The sequence below is a fragment of the Hyperolius riggenbachi genome, chromosome 5, assembly GCF_040937935.1.
Source record: "Hyperolius riggenbachi isolate aHypRig1 chromosome 5, aHypRig1.pri, whole genome shotgun sequence".
NCBI lineage: Eukaryota > Metazoa > Chordata > Amphibia > Anura > Hyperoliidae > Hyperolius > Hyperolius riggenbachi.
In genome coordinates, this window is record NC_090650.1 from 102945330 (window position 1) to 102970535 (window position 25206).

At 45.3% G+C, this 25206-nt stretch overlaps 1 protein-coding gene across 1 annotated transcript in view; it reads left to right on the forward strand.

The window, feature by feature from the left end:
* The first annotated feature begins 5982 nt into the window (after positions 1 to 5982).
* The window catches only part of CHN2 (chimerin 2), a 426701-nt gene continuing 407477 nt past the window's right edge, over positions 5983 to 25206 (forward strand). Inside the window, exon 1 of the mRNA XM_068236077.1 lies at positions 5983 to 6307. Coding sequence (XP_068092178.1) covers positions 6259 to 6307 — 49 coding nt within the window. The 5' untranslated portion in view covers positions 5983 to 6258. The remainder of the gene's footprint in view (positions 6308 to 25206) is intronic.

A 25206-nucleotide genomic window follows, 5' to 3' on the forward strand; every position in this document is an offset into this window, starting at 1 on the left:
GAGGACAGGAAGTTCAGTGAAGCTGCAGCCCTGGAGCCCAGCAGAGAAGAGACAGCGGTGACCGGGAGGACTCGCGCCGGCTGGAGCATGTAATGTATTGCCGCTGTATTGCGTCGGTCGTTGGGCATTCGAATGCCGCTATCGACGTACTCCCGACGCACCGGCGATCGAGCAAAATCTTCCGCACGGACGGCTCGAAGGGAACGATTTATTTCGGACGGAAATCAATCGTTTGCGTTTGCGCAATGATTTCACAGCAGATTCGATCACAGTGATCGAATCTGCTGTATATTCGCGGGAACATCGTTAGGTGTATGGACCCCTTTAGACCTGTTTTTAGACCTGGTCTAACATTCAGTAATTACACAATTACCCACCTAATTACCAAATGGTTTAGACCAGGTCTAAAAACAGGTCTAAAACATTTGGTAATAGTGAATTCCCCTTTGATGCAACTGACCAAACCATCAGTAGACTAAAAACCATCAGTAGACTAGTCTAAACTAATCAAAAAACAGGATAAGGAGCGCAAGATATAGGTTAAAAATTTCCTATTTTATTGTTAAAAAAGGATATATATGTATGCAACTATATTACTGTTATATATACTCCCACAAATCTGAAAGTAAATATCTAGGTGAGTTACACACAAGTAGCATTCCACCACGCATACAATACAACTCATGTACATACACAACACATCCTCTGGTGACCCTTTTGGGGGAAAAAAACATATAAACGTATAAAAATCTTAAAAAACCTAAAAAGAGGAGGACAAATGCATAGGCTTGTGATTGCACTTCCAATATAAAGAACACAATAGGACCAGTTCCTGTGAAAATACTCAGGAAATCTCCATATGCATGAGAATTATTTCTCTGATATGCCTCCTGTGGTAACCTCACACTATATTGCAGTGAGGTTCTTCCGTAAAAGTCAAATGACCACAACGAGATCTTTGGGGTCAAAGGATTACCTACAATGCGCACTTCAGAAGGAGTATGACCCACCATACAGTTACTCACAAACCCCCGATAATTTTCCTCACAGGGTCAGAAGGATGTCCGCAAAGAGGTCCAGTGGAGTAGCGTAACGTCTCCTCGCTCGCAGATGCCGCCCGCAGCACTTGCGGCTGGGTCACGGACCTCCGCGTGTCAGCTGATCAAGAGTCTGACGTCACTTCAGTGCGTTCCGGCTCCTACTACTTCCTGCACCCCTGCGCTCCAGCTGGCTGCGTTCTTCTCAAAACAATGTATATCTTCCGCACTCCGCTGAGTCACAGGCAGTTACAAGTAGATTTCAAGCAACAAGATTCCAGTTGATTTAAGGGGCGCCCCACTCAATCAAATCATCGACATGTTTCGACATCTACGGATGTCTTTCTCAAGATGTTTTGGAATAATGCTCGCCGGTACCTCCTCTTCCTTTATAGTTCACAGAACCTCCCCATCCCTCTCCCTTAAAGCGGTAGTCCTTAGTTAGTGGTAATTTCCATATCAATGTTACTGCTAATACTCTTCACACTAGTATCAAATACTAACAGTTTTAAATATCCCCAGGGTCACCAGAACCCCTCCAGATCACCAGTTTCCAACACTTTCTCCACCACACACATATCCTCATTATCGTTTTTATTTTATTCATATATTGTGGGGGAAGGAGGTACCCCCACAATATAAGGTAGCAGCAGGAAGTAATTTACATATTCTTCTATCCCGGTATTTGGGTGTCTCTTTTTCATATATACAGCGCCCCTTAAACTTGGTTTTTTTAGACTAGTCTAAACTGCTTAGTGAATTGAGGCCTGTGTCCAGATGTGAGTACTGTTCTGCCCACTGTGCGACTCTGCTTGAGGGAGGGTCGGGGCACCCTAGAATAGATCCGATGCACCTGGACAATGACTATGGTAGGGATTAGATTGTGAGCTCCTCTGAGGACAATTAGTGACATGACTATGTACTCTGTAATGTGCTTCGGAAGATGTCAGAGCTATATAAATACATAATAATATTATAGTAGGACATTAGACTGTGACCATAGTAGAGATTAGATTGTGAGCTCCTCTGAGGACATTTCTGAGTGAAATGACTATATATTCTGCAAAAGATGTTAGCGCCAGGGCTGTGGAGTCGGAGCAATTTTGGGTACCCGGAGTCGGAGTCAGTGATTTCATAAACTGAGGAGTTGGATAATTTTGTACAAAATCCACAGCCTTGGTAAGTATTAGACTAAGGAGTCGGAGTCGAGGAGTCGGTGCCATTTTGGGTACCCGGAGTCGGAGTTGTTGGTTTCATAAACTGAGGAGTCGGAGTCGGAAGATTTTTGTACCGACTCCACAGCCCTGGTTAGCACTATATAAAGACATAATAAAATTAATGCCCACAGTTAAGCCCCACCCACAACTTTTCTTAAAAGTGCACTGCTGACTCCGCCCTATCTCTCCAAACTTTTGGGTGTCTAGATTTTGGGTTTTTTTTGTTCATGAAACATATGAAATTAGATTGGTACCCCTGCTCCACACTCCATACCCCTGCTTCATACATGCAGTTAGTGCTGGTGGCTAACAATTGGTAAGCCACCGCAAGGCAGCCCATTGCACATAAAGGGGGAAAGTTGCTCTCTGCTCCGATGTTACCAAATTGGGTACTATGCTATTCAAATGCTGTATCACTAGAGCTAGTCTAGTTGAGGTGACCAATGGCAGCAATTTGCTTGCAACCACTAATTTGAAAAACGGGAACCAGCAGGTAACACGAGCTGTAAAATTGCACACCAGGACCCTTGCCCGTGGCCTTTTCTGCCACCTCCGCTCACGCAACTTTACTAAGCCTATTCAGTTGGTGGCATGGATATTGTTTCCTGCTGGCTCCCCTATTTCTTAGTGGTCACAACCAAATTGCTGCAAGCAGGGAGCAGCTGTTGGTCTATGTCTATGAGGTTTCCTGCTGGGTCAACTCAACTAGACTATTGCTGTATCACTGCCACCCTAAGATGCCTCCAGCCACCCACAAACAGCAGACTTCCCAGTAAATAAGATGACAGGTGCTAATCTTACCACTGTCATCCATTTGTACTAACCATGTTATCTGCGTCCAGTCAAAAATGGCGTGGGATAAAAAACGGCGCACGGAGACGCCGATAAAATTATTTAAACCGCTATTTAGCGTTGTAATGAAAGTGCGCTGCAGCTTACCCCTCCTGCTTGTAGTGAAGCCCCGTCATAGCACCAGCAGACTTTGCAGGATGATCGGCTCAGCAAGTGCTTGCAGCCGCGATGATTGCAGAGGCTGGGCTGTGTGCTGATAGCCCCATAGTTCCGGTGCTGTTACTGCTCCCCTGCCTGACCAAAAATCATGGTGCATAGTGCAAGCTGGTCAGGCAGAGGAGCGGTAACAGCTCCGGAACTATGGGGCTATCAGCGCACAGCCCAGCCTCTGCAATCATCGCGGCTGCAGGCACTTGTTGACCCGATCAAAACCAGTTAGGAAGGTTGAATGTGTTGTGGGCGGTACAAACCAATAAACCTCAAAAGAGACCATGCTTATGAGAAACTGTATAAATATTATTTGTAGAAAATATCATTAAAATTGCCTAGACCATAGTCTCAACCACCCACCCTGCAGCACATATCCCCAGCAACCCCTGTATACCAAAACACCACTCACCCACTCAAGCAACATTCAACAAACATACAGCAAGATATCAAGGCCTTGATCAAACAGCACCCCTAAACTAAAGGATGGAGATTGTCGTCTCATCAGAGGGGTCTCCACCACAACATGTATGGTACATGCACAATTGTTAAATCCGGAGGAGGAAATCCTTGCTCATATGGTGCAAAACTGTCCATAAAGGATCCAAACAATGCAAAAGCTGTACAGGCTGCGTCTTTATATATAATGAGCTCCAGTGGATGTATATAACACGAAAGCCAATCATCCTGCAAAGTCTGCCGGTGCTATGACGGGGCTTCACTACAAGCAGGAGGAGTAAGCTGCAGCGCACTTTCCATATCGTTGTAAATAATCTGCGCCATTTTGTAACAGTAAAAACGCTAAATAGTGTTTAATAAGGTAATTGAATGGGCGCCATTATTTTACCTGCGGTGCTGTGCGCCATTATTATCTGCTCCCATGTTATCTGCTTATCTTGCCCATGCCTCACGAGAAACATGAGAAATATTTGCTAAATGCCTCAGTCAATCAGGACTGAGCTGTTAAATGAAACAAGGATTATGATTGGTTGCTCAGGGCAGCTGTTTCATGTCATCCGGTTTTCTTTGCACCTGACTTGCTAATGTCAGCCTGGATTTCCAAAACCCATTATTTTCAAACATCCTGTCAAATCCAACCTATCCAATCTTCCAGGCCAAGCTAAAACTAGCCATGAAAGACAGGCATGAGAACACTTCACAGGTAGACTGTAAACCTCTAATTTCCCTCAGGTGTTTTTTTATATTTACAATGCTGCACAGATTTTAATAACAGTCATTTCTAGTAACCTGATCTCTATCCCAATAACCATCTCCCCGTACTGGTTGTGCAATGTTTGCAGATAGAATAGTTTGGATGTCATCCACAAGTTCAGCAGTCCTCACCCAGCGCTGCCAGACTGGCAGTACTAGGAGAGGGTAGGTTCCAAAGCTGGCAGACTGACAGCACTAAGAGAGGGCAGGTTCGGGCCCTGGCAGTACTGGGAGAGGGGCAGATTCCAGTGGCAGCAAATTGGCAGCAGTAGGAGAGGGCAGGTTCCAACGATGGCAGACTGGCAGTACTAGAAGAGGACAGGCTCCAGCGCTGACAGACTGACCACACTTGGAGAGGGCAGGTTACAGCTCTGGAAGACTAGCAGCACTAGGAGAGGGCAGGTTCAAAGCACTGGCAGTACTAGGAGAGGGCAGGATCAAGCACTGGCAGCACTAGGAGAGGGCAAGTTCCAGAGCTGGCAGTACTAGGAGAGGGCAGGTTCCAGAGCTGGCAGCACAAGGAGAGGGCAGGTTCCAGAGCTGGCAGTACTAGGAGAGGGCAGGTTCCAGCACTGTCAGCACTAGGAGAGGGCAGGTTCAAGCACTGGCAGCACTAGGAGAGGGCAGGTTCCAGAGCTGGCAGTACTAGGAGAGGGCTGGTTCCAGGCAGACTGGAGTAATAGCAGGTTCCTGGGCTGGCGGCACTAGAAGAGGGCATGTTCCAGGGCTGCAGTACTAGGAGGGGCAGGGTCCAGCGCAGACAGTACTAGGAGAGGACAGGTTCCAGCACTGGCAGCACTAGGGGAGGGCAGGTTCCTTCACTGGAAGTAATAGGAGAGGGCAGGTAAGGTTCCAGCACTGGCAGTACTAGGAGAGGGCAGGTTCCAGTGCTGGCAGTACTAGGAGAGGGCAGGTTCCAGAGCTGGCAGTACTAGGAGAGGGCAGGTTCCAGTGCTGGCAGTACTAGGAGAGGGCAGGTTCCAGAGCTGGCAGTACTAGGAGAGGGCAGGTTCCAGGGCTGGCAGTACTAGGAGAGGGCATGTTCCAGTACTGGCACAACTAGGAAAGGACAGGTTACAGGACTGGCGGTACAAGGGGAGGGCAGGCTCCAGTCCTGGCAGTACTAGGAGGGGGCAGGTACCAGGACTGGCAGTGGCAGCATTAGGAGAGGGCAGGTTCCAGCACTGGCAGTACTAGGACAAAGCAGGTTCCAGGGCTGGCAGTACTAGTAGAGGACATGTTCCAGGACTGGCACAACTAGGAAAGGACAGGTTACAGGACTGGCAGTACAAGGGGAGGGCAGGTTCCAGTACTGGCAGTACTAGGAGGGGGCAGGATCCAGGACTGGCAGTGGCAGCACAAGGAGAGGGCAGGTTCCAGCACTGGCAGCACTAGGAGAGGGCAGGTTCCAGCACTGGCAGCACTAGGAGAGGGCAGGTTCCAGCTCTCAGCAGCGCCTGTGTGATCAGTCGGTGTATACGGAGAGAGGTGGGAGGGGGAGGCTCCAGCGTGCCCCCCTTTCTCTCTCTCTCACTCACTCCGAGGCTACTGTCAGCGCTGATCGTGGTGCAGCCCACCAACGGCGGGACATCGCAGTGACAAGGTTGTGCCACTCGTCCAACGCACAGACACCTGGAAGGGCAGAGAGCTAAATAAATATTAGCAGCAGGCACGTCATCTGACAGAGCAGGAAGTGCAGCAAAGTAGTGGGAGGCTGCGGACCGAGCTACACAGCGTGTCTGCGCTCCACTCTCTGACATGGGCTAGAGGAGATCCTCCGCATCTGTCTCAGCATGGCAGCATCAAGCAACTCCAGCCTCTCCGGCTCCTCCATTTCCTCAGGTAGGTGATGGGTGTTATTCTTCTGCGGTGGCAGCTCACCATGGCAGCCATGTAATGGAAGTGCCTAGCAGGTGTATGTGGAGCGCAGAGAGGCAGCGCTGTACAGCTGTACTCTGAGGACTGAGGGGGGCAGAAGTTCCTTACAAGTGTGGCAGCAGCTGGCAGCCCCCTCACCTGACACTCCGCGCTCGCAGGCTGAGGGGGATGTAGCACTTGTGTTGTCACTTGGAATTATTGGCTTTGCTTTTCTCACTTTGACATGTGCTGCAGCCTGAGCGGATCTGCCCCGGTTTATTCAGAAGCTCCCCTCAGGTGACTTACGTCTCTATGGGACATACTTTGTTGCTACCTGCCTTCTAAAACAGAAATGTGTGCTTGTAAATGGATGGATATTGAAGTTGCAATGCCCAGTATTTGTTTTTGACCTCTGCTCACAGACCTTTGAAAATTAGGCATTAGTTGTATTTTTCAAGCCAGTGTAAGTTAAAATGTTTGCAACTTCATCAGATTTTGCAACCAGCTGCAATTTATTTTAATAGCTGGCACTATCATAAAATGCAACCTAACCAATTGCTCAAAGCTATTACTATCATAAAATGCATCCCAGTCTAACCCTACTGATGCCTAACCCTAACTAACCCCCTGCCAAGGCCCAACCCTAGAACCCCCCCTGCCGATGCCTAATCCTAACAACCACCCTTCCTGGCGATGCCTAATTACCCCTTCCCATCCACTCCCCTCACCCAGAATGCTTAGCTCTATCCACCCCCTAATCCCCTTTCCCTGCTGTTGCCTAACCTGAAAAAAAACCTTGAAGCTTCCCCTACCGCCTAACCTTAAACCTCCCAGCAAAAATACGAAAAATATCAACTGGGTGCCCGGGTGCAAAAAATTACAGCCAGGATTATGAAAAGCAGCCAGGCATGCGCAGTTATGCGCAGTATGTACAGGTTGCAAAATATATAGCATCGTTTCAGAGTCAACGTACACCTACTTTAGATGCCTATTTGGATTTCTCATCAGGTTTTGATAACATATTTATGAAGTTATGGGACAACGTCTGCCATTCTATTTCTGCAAGCTATGGGACACATTCTGCCATTCTATTTCGGCAAGTCTTGGTCTTTTACAGTGATTTCATATGGAGAAGTGTTGTGGACCTGCTTGGAAAGTGCCCGGTGAGCCATACATGGGTCAGTAACAGCCTGTTGTGGCAAGTGATTGCTCAGGCCCAGACTGAAAATCGATTGGGTAGAAGTAACTGATTCTATCAACTAAAGGTGCCAATACATTACTCATTTTATCAGATCGGGGAGATCTGCTCAGTCAATGGTAATTGGCTGATGTCTTGTCGAATCAACCAATTTACTTGATCGGACAGGATGGAAAATATTGGTTGATCGCAAAGTAATCTGCTATTGTTAACATGATTTCAACACAGAAACGATTTTTGGTTTCAGAGCATAGAGACACAACATCTTTCAGATCGGTTGGTGAAGAAGAATCGCCTATAATCTCACGTGTATTGTGTGGCCACTAGTCGACCAGTTGACTTTCGATCAACCACACTAGTTGCTCTCCCAATAAAATTGATCGCTTAATCGCGATGGAAAATCAAGTAGTGTATGGGTACATTAATCTCTTGATTTTGATTAGATTTCAGCACAAAACAAAAACTAGAATTGTCAATGAATTTGCCTCTATGCTTCCTCCCCTGCCCTCTCAATGGGCATTTTACAGTATGTTCACTCCAACCATTCTCTCATACCATAAAATAGCTATATTCAACAGCTGATTGATTATGCTGGGGAACTAGACGGCTGGCAGACTCAGTGAAACATATACGGCTAATGCTTAAAATGCCTTAAAATGTGGCCTCAATAAATAATGCAGAAACCTGCATTATTGATCTGCAGTCCCTTAGATACTGGCATATCAGCCCTCGTATGTACACTATAAGGTGTCACTCCGGGCTTAGTAAACTATCTCACACTTCAGATTTTTCTGCAGACATCAAACCAACTATCATTGATTCCGGTGATACCTTTAATGAATAACTGTACATGGTTTATTGCAAGCTTTTGAAATGTTACGTTTCTTCTTCAGGCATTATACAGAACTGAATGCCTGAAGAAGAAACTTAACGTTTTGAAAGCTTGCAATAAACCATGTACAGTTAGTCATTAAAGGTATCACCGGAATCAACCTTTGTTGGTTTGATGTCTGCATTTCTGCTTCTTGACTTAGGGCTCGTTTCCACTAGTGCGGCGTGCGTCTCGTAGACGCACGCCGGCACTGAGCGGGTGGGCGGGATCGCAGGCGATTCCCATCAGCCGTGCCATGCACGGCTATGGGAATCGCAGCCTCCGCCGCGAATTCTGTGGGGGTTTCCGGCCGAATCGCTACTGCAAGCGATTCGGCCGGCGGCGCCGTTGTCCCCTATGGCAGAGTTTCCCCGCGCGATTTGCCTGCGGGGAAACTCTGCGGATTCGCGGCCGTTTCCGCGAGAGTGGAAACGGGCCCTAACACCAGACCATACTTCACTTGCTTCAGATTTTTCTGAGCTCAAACATTCATTGCTGATCTGTGCAGCTGTTTTCAGCACTTCAACAAGCTTCCAGAATCAGAGTTCAGACTATTGTACAGAAGACCGTGTATTTCTAAAAAGTACTAGCAAAATAAAGTTAGTTTGAGTACAGGAGAATTTACAGGCCCTTTCACTGCATTCATGTAATAAAGGTGCCATGAAAAAAGGATGAAGGGGATTACCGCTAATAGTGCACTGTAATGCCTACAGAAGACCCTTATGTCCGCTATGTAATGCCGCAATCTGCATAGCGTGAAGCCTCAGCACACGCAAGTTTATTATGCACCCATTGTGCTATCCTGTTTTGCATGGTAAGTATTTAGTTTTGCATATGTTTTGCATCTGTCTGATTGCTGAGTGTGCATTTGAGCTATTTAAGCGGTGCATATGAGGTGATGAGTCATTCAGCTGCAGCCCATGTTGGTGAGCGCTTGCTCTGTTTTCTGCAGGCATCTCCATGCCCCCAAATTTCTCTTCATTGTGGCAAATCGCAGATTTTATAGGCGTCCTTCTTTTAAGGCACCCTTTTTTCCGAGGCAGCTCCTGCGCCCATTTTCCTAGCTTCCCATTCACCCCCTTCTCTTCCTCACTACACTGTTGCACACGGCCTCTGCCCACTGTAAGAGCTGCCTCGCTACTGAGCTAAAGTATAACTGCCCAAAACTTCACAGGAAGAGTTGCTTAAAGGGACACTAGAGCGAAAAACTGTAAATTTTAAAATATGTGCAAACATATACAAATAAGAAGTACATTTTTTCCAGAGTAAAATGAGCCATAAATTACTTTTCTCCTACAATGCTTTCACTTACAGTAGGCAGTAGAAATCTGACAGAAGTGACCGTCTGGGGACAGCAGCATGCACTCTGGAAGGACACCTGAAACAATCACAAACAATAATTTTTGGTCAGCCAAGACTGAAAGTGTGTATGGCCCTAAAGGTGCATAGACATTCACAATTACTTTTACCCTCAGGTATTGGGATTCGATCCCTCCTGCAACATTTCGGTCCAAATTCTGTACAGTCGTGTCACTAGTCTACAGGCTAGTGAGGTGTCTATACAGAACCTGGCCCTGAACTGTTGTTATGCAAGGTTGAAGGTTCAATGGTGTGCAGACAGTGGAGTAGTGGGGATCATGTGGGATTTGTGGGAGAACAATAGGGTCCGCTGCCATGATGCGTCTAGATCTCTGGATGTGCATATACAGTATAGGCTTAAATATGTCATCCAATGCCCTAGATTGTAGCACAATTGAAGGACCATCAGGCCACATATCCGGATCCTCAATCAGTTGTGAACGACCTTGAAAAAGCTATGCTCAGGGAGTGTCAATCAATAGAGTTATTTCTATGGTAGCAGCAGGTCTCTGGACAACATATGCAGTCTTGTAGCATATAAGGTGCCTGCTTGTTTAACAGTCAGATGGAGCAGTCTTATCATTTCCTAGTTACCATGCACAGCGATGAATTGTCCATGTATGGTCAGATGTCATCTTTTTCCTGATATCTGAATTATCCTCGGTGTTGATGGGCAATCTCCTATTGTGCACATACATTACTCAATATTGTGGGCTGATAATTTTATGGAATTGGAAAAGAATCAGTGTCGCAACATGACTGCCAGATCGATCTTTTGATCGTTTTGCAGCCAAGATCGGTCGAATGGATCAATCTGGTACGGTGGAAATACTTAGTCGCAAGGGCTCCATTGGGTGCGCGGCAGTAACAGAGTTTGATATCGCTGAAATCTATTGGAAATCTGTCTGCAGTGTGTGGTTAAGCAATAGATCCCTCTCTGATCAGATTTGATGCTAGGTACACAAACTGACATTTTCTAGCAGATTTACTGCCAGATCAATTATTTCCAACATGTCCGATCTGATTTCCGATTTTCAATAGAAGTGAATGGAGAATTGTTTGGAAATCAGATCGGACATGTTGGAAATAATCGATCTGGTGGTAAATCTTCCAGAAAATCTCATCGTGTACACCAGGCATGATGGTCGACCTGGCGGCACATTGAGTGTTGTATGACCACCTCCAGGCTGGAAGCACACTTGTCTGTTTTTGTGTGTGTTTTCTGAACAGGAAAACTGAGAACCAATGTCAGTTAATGGGCTAGTGTACACTCGAATGCGTTTTTCCCCACGTTGAAAAAAAAACAGCAGTGAAGCACTGTGGCATTTTCTCTATCAATTATATTAGCTTCTGTGAAAAAACACACTTTTTCCTCATAGGCAGGGAGCACACTTGTCTATGCAGAAAAGCATCTGTTTTCTGCTATGTGCATTTTTATGCATTTTCATTATGCGTTTTAAATGAATGTTCATATTTGGCAGGTAAATTTTTTTTTTTAATTTCTTTCCCCAAATGCATTGCATGAGAATACTTACAGGAAAAATGAACTTGCTGAGCGTTTTTTACTGCACCTAAAAATGCAATGAAATAGCACATAATTGCATTTTTGAGCGGCCCATAGAGTAACATTATGTGTGTTTCTGTGTGCATGTTCCGCTTTGTGGCAAAATGCATGTGATTCAGATAAGACAAATAACATTTATATTGCGCTTTTCTCCTGGCGGACTCAAAGCACCAGAGCAGCAGCCACTAGGGCACGCTCTATAGGCAGTAGCAGTATTAGGGAGACTTGCCAAAGGTCTCCTACTGAATAAGTGCTGGCTTACTGAACAGGCAGAGCCGAGATTCGAACCCAGGTCTCGTGTGTCAGAGGCAGAGCCCTTAACCATTACACTATCCAGCCACAGATAAGTGTGCTCCCTGCCATACAGAAACACGTGGTGCAAGAAAACGCATGCAGAAAAATGCGCACAGGAAACTGACAGATAAGTTTGCTCTCAGCCCTGCAACAGCACTTTTGTCGTCCTTCCTTTGTAATCTATTGCATGTTCTTTTTGCCTGAGCAAATGCTATGTAGATTCAGGCCTGGGACCCACTAGCAGTTCTTTTTCAAGCTCCAGTGATTTGAAAAGCTGTATGCATGTAGCGCTATTTAAATTTTTTTTTTAAATCACATCCCTTAACCTCCTTGCCGATCTAAAAAATCCGGCAAGGAGGCAGCGCCGCACTTTTTTTTAATTGATTTTTTTGTTTAATCATGTAGCGAGCCCAGGGCTCGCTACATGATAGCCACTGAGCGGCGGCATCCCCCCACCTACTCCGATCGCCTTCGGCAATCAGAGTATGTAGGAAATCCTGTTGAGAACGGGATTTCCTGCAGGGCTTCCCCGGTCGCCATGGCGACAGGGCGGGATGACGTCACCGACGTCATGGACGTCGGGACGTCACAGGGAATCCCGATCCGCCCCTCAGCGCTGCCTGACACTGATTGGCCAGGCTGCACAGGGGTCTGGGGTGGGGGGGGGGGGGGGAGCGGCTCGGCGCGGCGGGTAGCGGCGAATCAGCGGCGAGCGCGTACTACACGCAGCTAGCAAAGTGCTAGCTGCGTGTAGGAAAAAAAAAATATGCAAATCGGCCAAGCGGGGCCTGAGAAATCCTCCTGCGCAGGTTAATCCCGAGCTGAGCTCGGGATAACCGGCAAGGAGGTTAAGAGGAACTGGCACGAAAATCTTAAAATTTAAAACACATACAAATAAGAAGTACATTTCTCCCAGAGTAAAATGAGACATAAATTACTTTTCTTCTACGTTGCTGTCACTTACAGTAGGTAGTGGAAATCTGACATTACCGACAGATTTTGGACTACCCCATCTTCTCATAGGGGGGTTCTCAGGGTTTTCTTTATTTTTAAAAGCACTTAGTGAATGGCAGTTGCTCCGTCCACCTGCCAAAATAGTGTGCAGTGAGCAGGGAGGCTGGCCTTCATCTTTGTATAAAGATTTTTCTGGGAATGTCTTTATAAAGAATAAAGGCCATGCTGAGAATCCCCTATGGAGGGATGGACTAGCCCTAAATCTGTCAGTAATGTCAGATTTCTACTACTTACTGTAAGTGACAGCATCATAGGAGAAAAGTAATGTATGGCTCATTTTACTCAGGAAGAAATGTACTTCTTATTTGTATGTGTTTTAAATTTTAAGATTTTTGCAACAGTTCCTCTTTAGGCCCCTTTTACACTGGCGCGTTGCCTTACCCTGTTTGGCAGCAGGGTAACGCTAAATCAATGCAAGTCTATAGGGCATTTCATACCTGGCGCGGTGCGATGCACCGAAAACCTCCAATTTGACGCGGGGGCAACAGCACGTTAGGGGCCAGCATGGGAAGGGACGTTCGGCATCCAGAAGTAATGTTAGTCTATGGCAACGCAGCTTTTTTAAACTGTTCGGCGTTTGCGTTGAGTGGAAGCGTATTTTTTCAGTACACTTCTGCGCAATTCTTACTTCAGCCGCAGGAAGTGAGCGCTAGAGAGCCTTGCTTCCTGCTTGGCTTGCAGCCATAAGGGAGATTACTGCACATTGCCGCGGTAATCTCTGAAGGCTATTTTTAATGTTGCGATTCGATGCGATCATCGCACCACAGCAAACCTATAACGCCGATTAGAAGTGTGAAACCAGCCTCAAGTGGGATCACACACATAGCATTACATTAGCAAGAGCATTTCAAATGAAAAGCGTTTAGAAAAGCGCTGCTAGTGGGTTCCAGGCCTAATGCTGAAATAGCAGCCATTTTCCAGTGTGCTGGGTGCTTTTTAGATCTGGTACTGCTGCTTTCATGTTCTTATGCTTACACTTCAGGTTCAGCTCTTTATTGCCTGGCTAATGTCTGCAGTAAGGTTGTGTTACTTGCAGAGTCATAGCAAAGCTGTATGATGGAGTGAATAGGCATCTGCTAAATGACAAGCTCACAGTCAGGGGCTGCTGCGTGTATTGCGCTGGCCTGTATGTAACAGACCTTGGAATCCATTAGTGAGTGATACGTGAGATATAATGCTAATGTATTGCTTATAATAATTTGCAGATCCTCTTGCATGATGTACTCTCACTCACCCAGCTCTATAATGCGCCTTATTCCCTTTTATGATTGGCAGCCAAGTGTTCCAAAAGATCTAAAATAGCCACAGGCTAAACTGTGCTGGGCTCTGGCTGACAAATGATTTCCCATAGTTGCCTATAGCTAAAATGAAACCATTCTTAAAGGGCAGCTGCTTCTCTCATTGTGGCCAAGTAAAACAGGCTCCATTATGCAGTTTTCTGGTTTATTAACCCTTTCCCTGCATGAACTGTGCCGGCCACTGGCTAACCTGAGAGTAGAGCTGTACGTTTAGATATCGATCACTAGAGTGATTTTAGCAGCGTTTTGGGATCATTCACGATGACGGGGATTTTCAAACAGGGCTGTGGAGTCGGAGCAATTTTGGGTACCTGGAGTTGGAGTCGGTGGTTTCAATAAACTCAGGAGTCGGATGATTTTTGTACCGACACTCCACAGCCCTGCTTCCAAAAGCGCTAAGCTAATGAAAGTCAATGGAGGCAAACTCACAGGAGCGATTGAGATTAGGGAAATCACAAATGTGGGTCCCTGCAGCATTTTGGAGCAATTGCGCTCCATTATAAAAGACAGGAACGCTGCAAAAACTGCTTTTCAATCTCTGTACAAAGCGATTTTACTACCTGAACCCAAAACAAAAAATGGATATTACTAATCGCAATCGCTCTGCATACGCAAGCACTGAAATAAAATCACTTCAAAAATCATCAGAAATCACTCTAAAATCTCTGTACAAAGCTCTAGCAAAAAGTACGAAACGCTAGTAAAAACACTTAGATATCAGCGATCTATAGTGGGTGTCTAGCCTTAGTGCATGGATCTGTTTAATGCTGACGCAGTGGCCCTTATATACTATTAGCATTATAGGTTCTATCAGCTGGAAAGTATGAGGCCCTGTTTACAGTATTCAGTTGTCGCTGTGACAGTAGGAACGCACCTATAAATACAGCAGTGCTGCAGCCGCATGTTCCATTGGGTACAGTGAATCATACAGTTCAATGAAATGTATGCTTCACTTCCACTCTTACCCCAAGCATTTAGCAGTAATGCAGTGCATGCAGGTGCTTTACCATGCTGCCCGTTGCACTATGAATGTTCCTATCAGTGGAGCATTGCAGTGCAGCGAACCGCGTTACCATCAGCCAGGACTCTGGACACTCCCCAAGCCTGAAGCACCTGCCTAAGTTGCCTTATGGTTGATTGGGCTCTGCTAGGGAACATAATAAACCTGCAAACCTGACCTGGGTTCATAATTAAAATCTGCTTTTAGATGGCTTAACTTTGCAACCCTTATGTGAGTCATGTTGGACAACTGTGTGGTGCTGTGAAGTTTGTGGCTTAAGGGGCCCATACACTGAGCCGATTTTCTGGCCGACCGATCGATCCAGATCGATCGATCGATTGATCGATTGAAAATCGGTTGGCCAATCGACCGATCGATGGCCGATTTCGATCGATTTAGATGGATTTCTGTCGAACTGGCAGGATGGAAAATTTAGGTCGATCTGATGAGATTGCTTATCATTTTGCATTGGCCTTAATGGAAATCTGATGGCAAAAAAATGCCATCAGATCGAATTTCAATAGATTTCAAACTGAAATCTATTGGAATTCTATCCTGGTAAAAAATGTTCTAAAAACGCATCAGATAGATCATCAGATGCATTTCTTATCTATCTGCTGCCAATCTGACGAGTGTATGGGCACCTTTAGTGATAACCTATACAGTTTAACCTTTTAACTGCCCTTCTCAAGTTATCTTGGTTTAGATTACTTAGGGCAGGACTTCCTCAGCTGGCTAAACTTGTGCTGCCTAATGCAGCCCAATGCAGAGCGGCGCTGGGAGCACATCCTATGTACCTGATCCGGACACTGGACTGGCACTCCTCTTGTAGAATTGGCTCTCCTCTTCCACCACAGAGAGGCAATGTAATGCCAACATCCCTCTCCGGGTCCCGATCACGTGATATGACATGTGAGTGGGATCTGAAGGAGGATGCTAGCGTTACAGCGCCATTCGGTGGTGGAAGAGATCGGCTCTGTAATGCTGACATCCGTCTTGGGGTCCCAATCACACGTCATATCATGTGAAAAGGACCTGGAGGAGGATGTCGGCATTAGAGTGCTGCTCGCTGGTGGAAAAGTAGAGCCAATCCTGCGTCTGGATTAGGTAAATATCAAACGCTTAAAGAGACTCTGAAGTGAGTCTACAAGCATGTTATTACTGTAAAGCACCTTACATAGTGCTAAACCGCCGATATCCCGCGGCAAAACAAGGGGGTCTTTACTCCCCAAATCCCCCCTGCAAAATCCACGACTTTCTTGGTCGTGGATTTTGCTGCTCATGGAGGCAGAGCTATGAGCTGCAGCTCTGCCTCCATGAGCGTCAATCGCCGCACGGATCTCCGCCTCTCCCTTTCTATAAAGGCAGATTGAGAGGGGCGGGGGAGAGGTGGCGATCAGTGGGGATTGAGAGGCAGAGCTACAGGGCTAAGCTCTGCCTCTTCAGGAAGTGCTCTCCTGAGAATTACAGAGGGAATTTGGGGGGGTAAAGACCCCTCATTTTGCCATGGGATAGTGGTGGTTTAGCACTATGTAAGGTGCTTTACAGTAATAACATGCTTGTAGACTCACTTCAGAGTCTCTTTAAAATGCATGTCTATGCATATGTATAAAATGTACATGTGTTCCAGAGTAAATGCACTATGAATTACTACTATGTAGCTTTAAAGGATACCAGATGTAAAAAAACCTAATATGCAGTAAGTAGGGGAGCAAGAGCTAATACTTACTACTTCTTCCGTTCCGCACAGTCAGCCGCCGTTCTCCTGTAATCCTCACCAGTCTTCTCCGTAGCAGCCTGCCACGTCATCCGCAGCTGTGGGGAAGCAGAATGGACATACTGCGCATGTGCAGTGCAGTATGTCCAGAATACAAGTCGTCTGACTTGTGGAGAAGACTGGGAAGGATTACGGGAGAAGAGCGGATGACTGAGTGGAACGGAAGGAGCAGTAAGTATTAGATCTTACTCCCCTACCTACTGCATATTAGTTTTTTTTTTTACATCTGGTATCCTTTAACTTACAGTACGTTGTAAAAATCTCCCAGATCTGAAGGTTTTAAACTAGTCCATCTCCTAATGGGGGATTCTCAGGGTTTTCTTTATTTTCAAAAGCACTTACTGAATGGCATTTGCTCGGTTCAACTGCTGAAATAGTGTGCAAACAGGTAGGGAGGCTGCTGGCATGTTTGTATAGATCCTATCCATAGAGTGTTTTTGTAAACAATGAGGGAAATATTGAGAATTCCTCATTAGGAAATGGACTTGTCCAAACCCTGTCACAGCTATTAGATTTTTCCTTCCTACTGTGAGGAGAAAAGTAATAGTTGTAGTGAATTTTATGTAGGAATAAATGTACATTTTATACGTATGCAAGCACATGCACTTTAAATGTTACAATTTTTCAGGGTCTGCTGTACACTTGCTAGACTCTCAGCAGGGATGGCCACAATTGGCCCCTTCGGCTGAGAACCATTTAGTATATATACAGTACAAAGCTTAATGCTTGGGAATTACATGGATGGTTAACTGGAGGGACAGATTTTGCGACTGACAGATCCACGATATGATTGCCTTGAGGACTTTATTTGCACAGTATGAAGGCTCAAGGCACATTTCCATTACACTCCTACATTGTACATGTGTGAATTGGCATGCAAATTGTCACATGGAAAGGAAGAAAATTGCATATGCCAACTTTCTCCTCCATTGCTTCCTTTTTTAAAGAGACACTGAAGCGAAAAAAAAAATGATGATATGATTTGTATGTGTAGCACAGCTAAGAAATAAAACATTAAGATCAGATACATCAGTGTAATTGTTTCCAGTACAGGAAGAGTTGAGAAACTCCAGTTGTTATCTCTATGCAAACAAGCCATTAAGCTCTCCGACTAAGTTAGTCGTGGAGAGGGCTGTTATCTGACTTTTATTATCTCAACTGTAAGTGAACTGTTTTCTTTTTCTCTGCTAGAGGCGAGGTCATTACTTCACAGACTGCTCTGAAAGACTCATTTTGAATGCTGAGTGTTGTGTAATCTGCACATATTATAGAATGATGCAATGTTAGAAAAAAACACTATATACCTGAAAATAAAAGTATGAGAATATTTTCTTTGCTGCTAATCTTCTAGTAATTATTCATAGTACACAATCAATTCACTATATCATATTTTTCTTTCGCTTCAGTGTCTCTTTAAAACCTACTGTATATGAATTTTTGCATTTCACATGTGGAGCCATTAAGAATCAGTTTGCGCGATTTGGTCGTGAAATAGTGTTGCATGCGAAACAATGCAGCACGCTGTCAGTCTTGTTTGCACAGTAGAACGCATACGACAGTTTGCGTGCAATGGAAACGAGCCCATAGCTAAAATCAAGGGCCTATTTGTGTCCGCTTATCCCTGCCAGGGCGGAGATTTCAACTTCTGTGTTGCGTGCTCACGCCGTTCCCACCACTATCTACAATACGGCGATGCTGCAGTCCACTCACTCTGCTGCCACAGTGACAGCAAAACTGCCATGTATGTGTCAAGAAACAGTTTCCTCAGTGCCTCAACCACAGTGTTCACAGTGCCAGTATGAGGCCTTCCAGCCGAGCGCTGTTAAAACAGCACAGGAGATTAGTATAGTATTAGTAATAAGAGTTACGACTATAGCAGTAAGTAACTTGGGTGCCGTTATAAGACGGAGCACACATTTTTTTTAGAACACTGTAATTCGGTCGCCAGCAGTAGCTGGAAGCCGAATTACATCATTCTCCCCACCATCCACATGGACCTGGGGGGGATAGTAATTATTGCCACCGGGACTTGTGCAGGAGCAGGGTAAGCCATATATAGACTTTATCCTGCACCTACATCTCCCGGCAGCAGATTCATAGGTATGCCTTCCATCACTGCCACAGTGCTTCCCTATTTCTTAAAATGTTGCTGTTTCTATATTGGGTAGAATAGTCATAGTAAGCCTCATACTGGTTCTTCTTAATTTGGAAATCATAGTTTAGGTCTGCTCTAATTAGAGGTTTGCTTGACCTTGTACATTATTTACATTTCCCTAATAGAAAATCAGTCAGGGGATATGACTAGCTGAAAACTGGAAAACTGTCCATACATGTTATTTGCACAATAGAATGTGCATTGTCTTTTGTGTACTGTTCTTTCAGTGACATTGATGCACTCGCACTCGCTGCCTTTTTCAGTAAATGCCATTTAAACTCATCTGTTATGCATTGAACTGTAATGCACTAATAATGCAATTATAAAATGAATTCAGATAAATTGTCCTTGCTGTGTAAGTGCAATGTGAGATGGGAGTTCTGTGTGTAGCACCCAACGGAATAATATCCACAGCCTCCATAGCATAATGCTTTGGAAGCTGCACAGTCTTTTTAACTCTAAGGCCTAGTGCACACCAGAGCGTTTCTGCTGCGGTTTACGATCCGCTTGCGGGTGCGGATCCGCTAGGGTAATGTATTTCAATGGGCTGGTGCACACCAGAGCGGGATGCGTTTTGCAGAAACGCATACTCCCGGGCTGCTGCAGATTTTGGATTGCGGATGCGTTTCTGCCTCAATGTTAAGTATAGGAAAAACGCAAACCGCTCTGAAAAACGGCACTTCAGAGCGGTTTGCCAGGCGTTTTTTGTTACAGTAGTTGTTCAGTAACAGCTTTACTGTAACAATATCTGAAATTTACTACACCAAAACCGCTACACAAAACCGCAAAATGCTAGCTGAAACGCTACAGAAAAAGAAGAAAAAGCGTTTCAAAATCTGCTAGCATTTTGCGGATCTGCTAGCGGTTTTTGGTGTGCACCGGGCCTAAGAGGAGTAGATGATCTTTCCTTTTTTCTGTAAAATGAGCTAAGACTATGTACACTAAATAGGCCCTTTATTAACCGCTTTCGGACAATGCTAATTGAAATCTATGCTGTTTGACAGCCGATCGCTTCTCTCTCTTCACACCGCAGCACGCTCGTCCTGCTGTTGGTATGACAGCAGAGCTCTGTGAGCTGGTCAGAAACTGATTTCATTGGCTCCTGACACTGTCATCAATGTGAGCCAATCTCATTGGCTCACAATGAAATAGGCTCTTGACTGGTTCACGGAGCTCTGCTGTCATAGAGACGGTGGGCTGAGGTGACGGGTGTGCAGCATGACCAGCGGTAGTGGCGTTTCAGTGCGGCGAATCTTCAGTATGCACCGTTCTTTGGTACCAGTGGTCTCTGACTGCAGGTACTGAAGGGGTTAATATTCTGTACCATTCACAGAAGTGTCCTTTCTGTATTGTGGCCTGTAGGAGGCAGTGTCAGAATTGTATAGTACTTGCACCCTGTGTTTCAGTGCTCCAGGGGGCAATAGAGCTGAATGCTGAGAGTATGTGACAGGCAGCACTCTACAGTGCCTAATGCCTAGTAATGGTATATTATAAACGTTTACAGGCTGTTTCTACTAGCGGTAAACTACGATGGACATATGACACATATGATAAGGATTAGATTGTAAGCTCCTCTGAGGGACAGTTAGTAACAAGACTATATATACTCTGTACAGCGCTGCGGAAGATGTTGGCGCTAAATACCAGCAAATACAAAATGATAATAACTACTTGGATTGAATTGGGTGGGGATCAATCAGCTTCAATACTGACATTTGAAAAAGTGATAGAACTGATTATTTACTATTTTTTTTACTGGAAAGTGATTAATTTCCTCATTGCTCTATTACTAACTTACAGTATGTATAGCTGGCATAAACCTTCACTTGTGAATTCTGTTTTGACACTCTGATGCCTTAGGCTGGGTCTTGCCACCAAAAGTCAGTGGTACCAGAGATTTCACAATAAGCTTGGATGGAGGGGCAACAGATTCTGCACAGGGACCTTCATCTGGTAGATGCAGGACACAGGGATGTGTACAGTTCTGACTTTCCAGTGACTTCACAGCAATCTTCAGTTTATCTTTGAAAGCCCAGCTAATCCTTTGCAGCATTATAACTGGTAGATAAGGAACCTGTCAGGCTGATGAAGCTTGGTAAACCTCTTATAAAGTGATATAGCTGCAGGAAATTGCTTCCACAGCAGAACTGCTATGCGGTCACGTCCATTGCTCCTGGATCTCATTGCCTACAATTAAATTGTGTTCTCCCACAATCTGTACAGCAATGCAGAAGAGTAATAGGAGATGGGGACCACAGGCTCAAAAGTTGTGATGCTGATGGTCAGGCAATTCTTGAGAAGTTATTGCACAGCAGCTATTTCATCTGTCCGTTGTTGTACATCATCACATGAAGAACGCTAGCTCTGGATTTTGAGCTTCCCTGTTAGCAGTAGCCAGGTGACCAGGCATCTAATGCTTTTCCTGATGTTGACAACTTACATGGGAGCTTGCAGTGCCATTTTCTCTGAGGCTGGTTTCATACTGTATATTGGCGTTAGCATCACACCGCCAAAAACAGGCCTTCAGGGAACACTGCGTTAGTATCCCATGAAAATGAGATGTTTTGTCTCCATTGACAGGTGAACGGTCAGATGTCTTTACATGTGTGTTTGATGGGACAATAAATTCACACTTCCTGCAATCAGCCTGTGTGCGGATCCTTCCTTGGAATTATTGTGATGTTTGCTTAAAGGGACACTTAAGCCAGAAAAAAAAAACGAGTTTTACTCACCTGGGGCTTCTACCAGCCCCCTGCAGCAGTCCTGTGCCCTCGCAGCCACTCACTCATCCTCTGGTCCCCTGCTGCCAGCTAGTTTCGTTTTTGCCGACAGGCCCGACAGGACTAGCCACGTGTAGCTTTCTCTGCATTCCCGACTGTAATTAGCGCTATTGCTATGCGTAGGTAATGCGACAACGCGGATCTTTGTACGCATTGCGGTCTGCAATAGCGCTAATTACAGTCGGGAATGCGGAGAAAGCTACGCGTGGCCAGTCCTGTTGGGCCTGTCGGCAAAAACGAAACTAGCTAACAGCGGGGGACCAGAGGATTAGTGAGTGGCTGCGAGGGCACAGGACTGCTGCAGGGAGCTGGAGGTGAGTAAAACTCATTTTTTTTTCCTGGCTTAAGTGTCCCTTTAAAGGACACCCGAGGTGAAAATAAACTAATGAAATAAACAATTGTATCTATCTTTCGTCTCCTAATCCATAGTTTTATTTTATATTTAAATCTACTTTTTAAGTTTTTACTGTTTTATTGTTTTTGCTCAATGACACATATATTGAAGTATGCCAGAGCTAAAATCTATGAATTATTGACCCCTTTTATCACTTTCCTGCTCTCAGAAGCCATTTTCTGCTAGGAAAGTGTTTTAAATTTGTAATTTATTATCAGTGGGGGTCACACTGTAGTCTGACTCAGTCCTAACTTACATACCTCTTAGTCTCTGTACATGACAGCAGCCACTCAGTCTCTGTAGTCTCTGTATATGACAACAGCCACTCCGTCTCTGTACATGGGAGAGCCACTCCATCTCTGTACATGACAGAGCCACTCAGTTTCTGTACATGGCAGAGCCACTCAGTCTCTGTACATGACAGAGCCACTCAGTCTCTGTACATGACAGAGCTACTCAGTCTCTGTATATGGCAGAGCCACTCAGTGTCTGTACATGACAGCAGCCACTCAGTCTCTGTACATGACAGCAGCCACTCCATCTCTGTACATGACAGAGCCACTCAGTTTCTGTACATGGCAGAGCCACTCAGTCTCTGTACATGACAGAGCCACTCAGTCTCTGTACATGACAGAGCTACTCAGTCTCTGTATATGGCAGAGCCACTCAGTGTCTGTACATGACAGCAGCCACTCAGTCTCTGTACATGACAGCAGCTACTCAGTCTCTGTATATGGCAGAGCCACTCAGTGTCTGTACATGACAGCAGCCACTCAGTCTCTGTACATGACAGCAGCCACTCCATCTCTGTACATGACAGAGCCACTCAGTTTCTGTACATGGCAGAGCCACTCAGTCTCTGTACATGACAGAGCCACTCAGTCTCTGTACATGACAGAGCTACTCAGTCTCTGTATATGGCAGAGCCACTCAGTGTCTGTACATGACAGCAGCCACTCAGTCTCTGTACATGACAGCAGCCACTCAGTCTCTGTGCATGACAGTAGCCACTCAGTCTCTGTACATGACAGCAGCCATTCCGTTTCTGTACATGGCAGAGCCACTCAGTCTCTGTACATGACAGTAGCCACTCAGTCTCTGTACATGACAGTAGCCACTCAGTCTCTGTGCATGACAGTAGCCACTAAGTCTCTGTACATGACAGTAGCCACTCAGTCCCTGTACATGACAGCAGCCACTCAGTCTCTGTACATGACAGCAGCCACTCGGTCTCTGTACATGACAGCAGCCACTCAGTCTTTGTACATCTACAGAGCCATTATGGGAAAGAGCCATATCAATCAATTCCATGCACTGATGAGAACCAATAAGTCCAAACCAGGCTGTATGTATGTAGGATTGGTGTGGCTCTTTAAAATTTATAAGCTACAGGCTCACTGTACACCAGCTGTTCTGGATGTGAAGCCTTGCTTTCAAGGGCCGCTACAAAGCTGTGGAAAGGCACACCTCTTCTATAGGGTTGGATGCCTGATATTGTGACCTAGGCAATTGTCACTCAAACAAAGTCTTTCTCCAATATATAACCACACGCCTTGATAAAGGGGGACCCTGCAAGGCCCCCAAAACAATTGTCGGCTAACTTCTTGTGGATACTGATAGATCAATAAAGAGCGTGTTCCTGGAAAAATTGGTGTGCTGATATATTGCTTTCCAGGGGGAGATGATTTGCATATTCGGAGGGATGCATCCTGGGAAACCACAGTTGCTCACTTGTTGAATTGTATGCAAATAATTCCAAATGGATGCACATTTTATGGTAATATTATGCAAATTTATGCACACTGAATATCATACAATGAAAGTCTACTTTACTACCAGGTTAAAATGTAGAGCTTTTTTAAAAAATATATATTACAGGTATTGCATCTTTTTCTGCCAGCCTTCTAATTTTAGTGACCCAATAATGACATTTGTCATCTACAAGACATAGGCAGAATGTAGATGCAGCAGCGAAGGAGTTTGGGGTGGAGCAGAGATCAATATGTATGGTAGCCCTGAAAGGTCATCTCCCCCAGGGCCAATGTTCATTCTCAGCCACCTAGATTGCACAATGATGCTGCCACATCAAATTATGTTCTTGCATTGTATTTGCAAAGCATGATCCAGCTACTGTACTGTACAGTATAATGTTTGTGCAGCAATCTCTCTTCAGGTACACAGGTGTAGCTTGGCTGGCCTGCTTGAACCCTAATAGCGGGTTGGGAGAGAGAAGGAGGATGTACTGCAATGCAATAGCAATTACCTACAAAACCCAATGGACAATGGCTATTACAGTTAGTTGCAGAGGATGGTGCATGCCTTTACAGACATAACATTGTCAACTGATCCGATTGTATGTGTCACACACAGCTTGATATTCCTGACAGATCTGATCATTTTGATGATGTCTGCCAGTGATCTGTTGACCCATGCATAACCAATCGATAACATTTTTATTGATTTCAGATAGTTTAATTGTTGAAAGTGGATAAAAGTGTGTATGTTGAGAAGGGGAAGAAACGGCGGGGAATCGATGGCCGCATAGCTCAGTACTGCATCGAGTGATACAAACCTGGTGTAGACAGTGGTTCAATTGATTCTCGATCAAAATGGGTAGTGGAAAGTGGTAGATCTACTGTTATGAACCCACATTGAAAAGCAGTTGACAAATGCCATATTTATTTCCTTTTAAACAATACCAGTTGCCTGGCAGTCCCACTTATCTGATTGGCTGCACTAGTGAAACAAGCATGCAGCTAATCATGTCAGAAACATCTGAAGGTATTAGATGCCGAGGATCTGCAGGACAGCCAGGCAATGTACATTGTTTAAAAGGGAAACAAACATGTCAGCCTCCATGTTTCTCACCTGAGGTTCCCTTTACCTGTCTGGTTTCTTGCTAGCAGGGCCGATTCAAGTTACAGTGGGTCCCTGGGGCAAAAGTAACCTGGTGGCCCCCTGACACACGCCTCCTCCCCCCAGTATAGTACTCGGGTGCCCCTCACTAAAGACCCCCCCCCCTCCCAACGCTATGGCGGCAGGGGTGACAGACAGAGTCTCATCTATGTGCTGGAAGTCCCGTCTGTCTTCTCTGTAGTGTTCTGTACTTCCTTCCTATCACAACAGGCACTATTTATTTATTTATTTATTTGTTGTATTTATAAAGCGCCAACATATTAC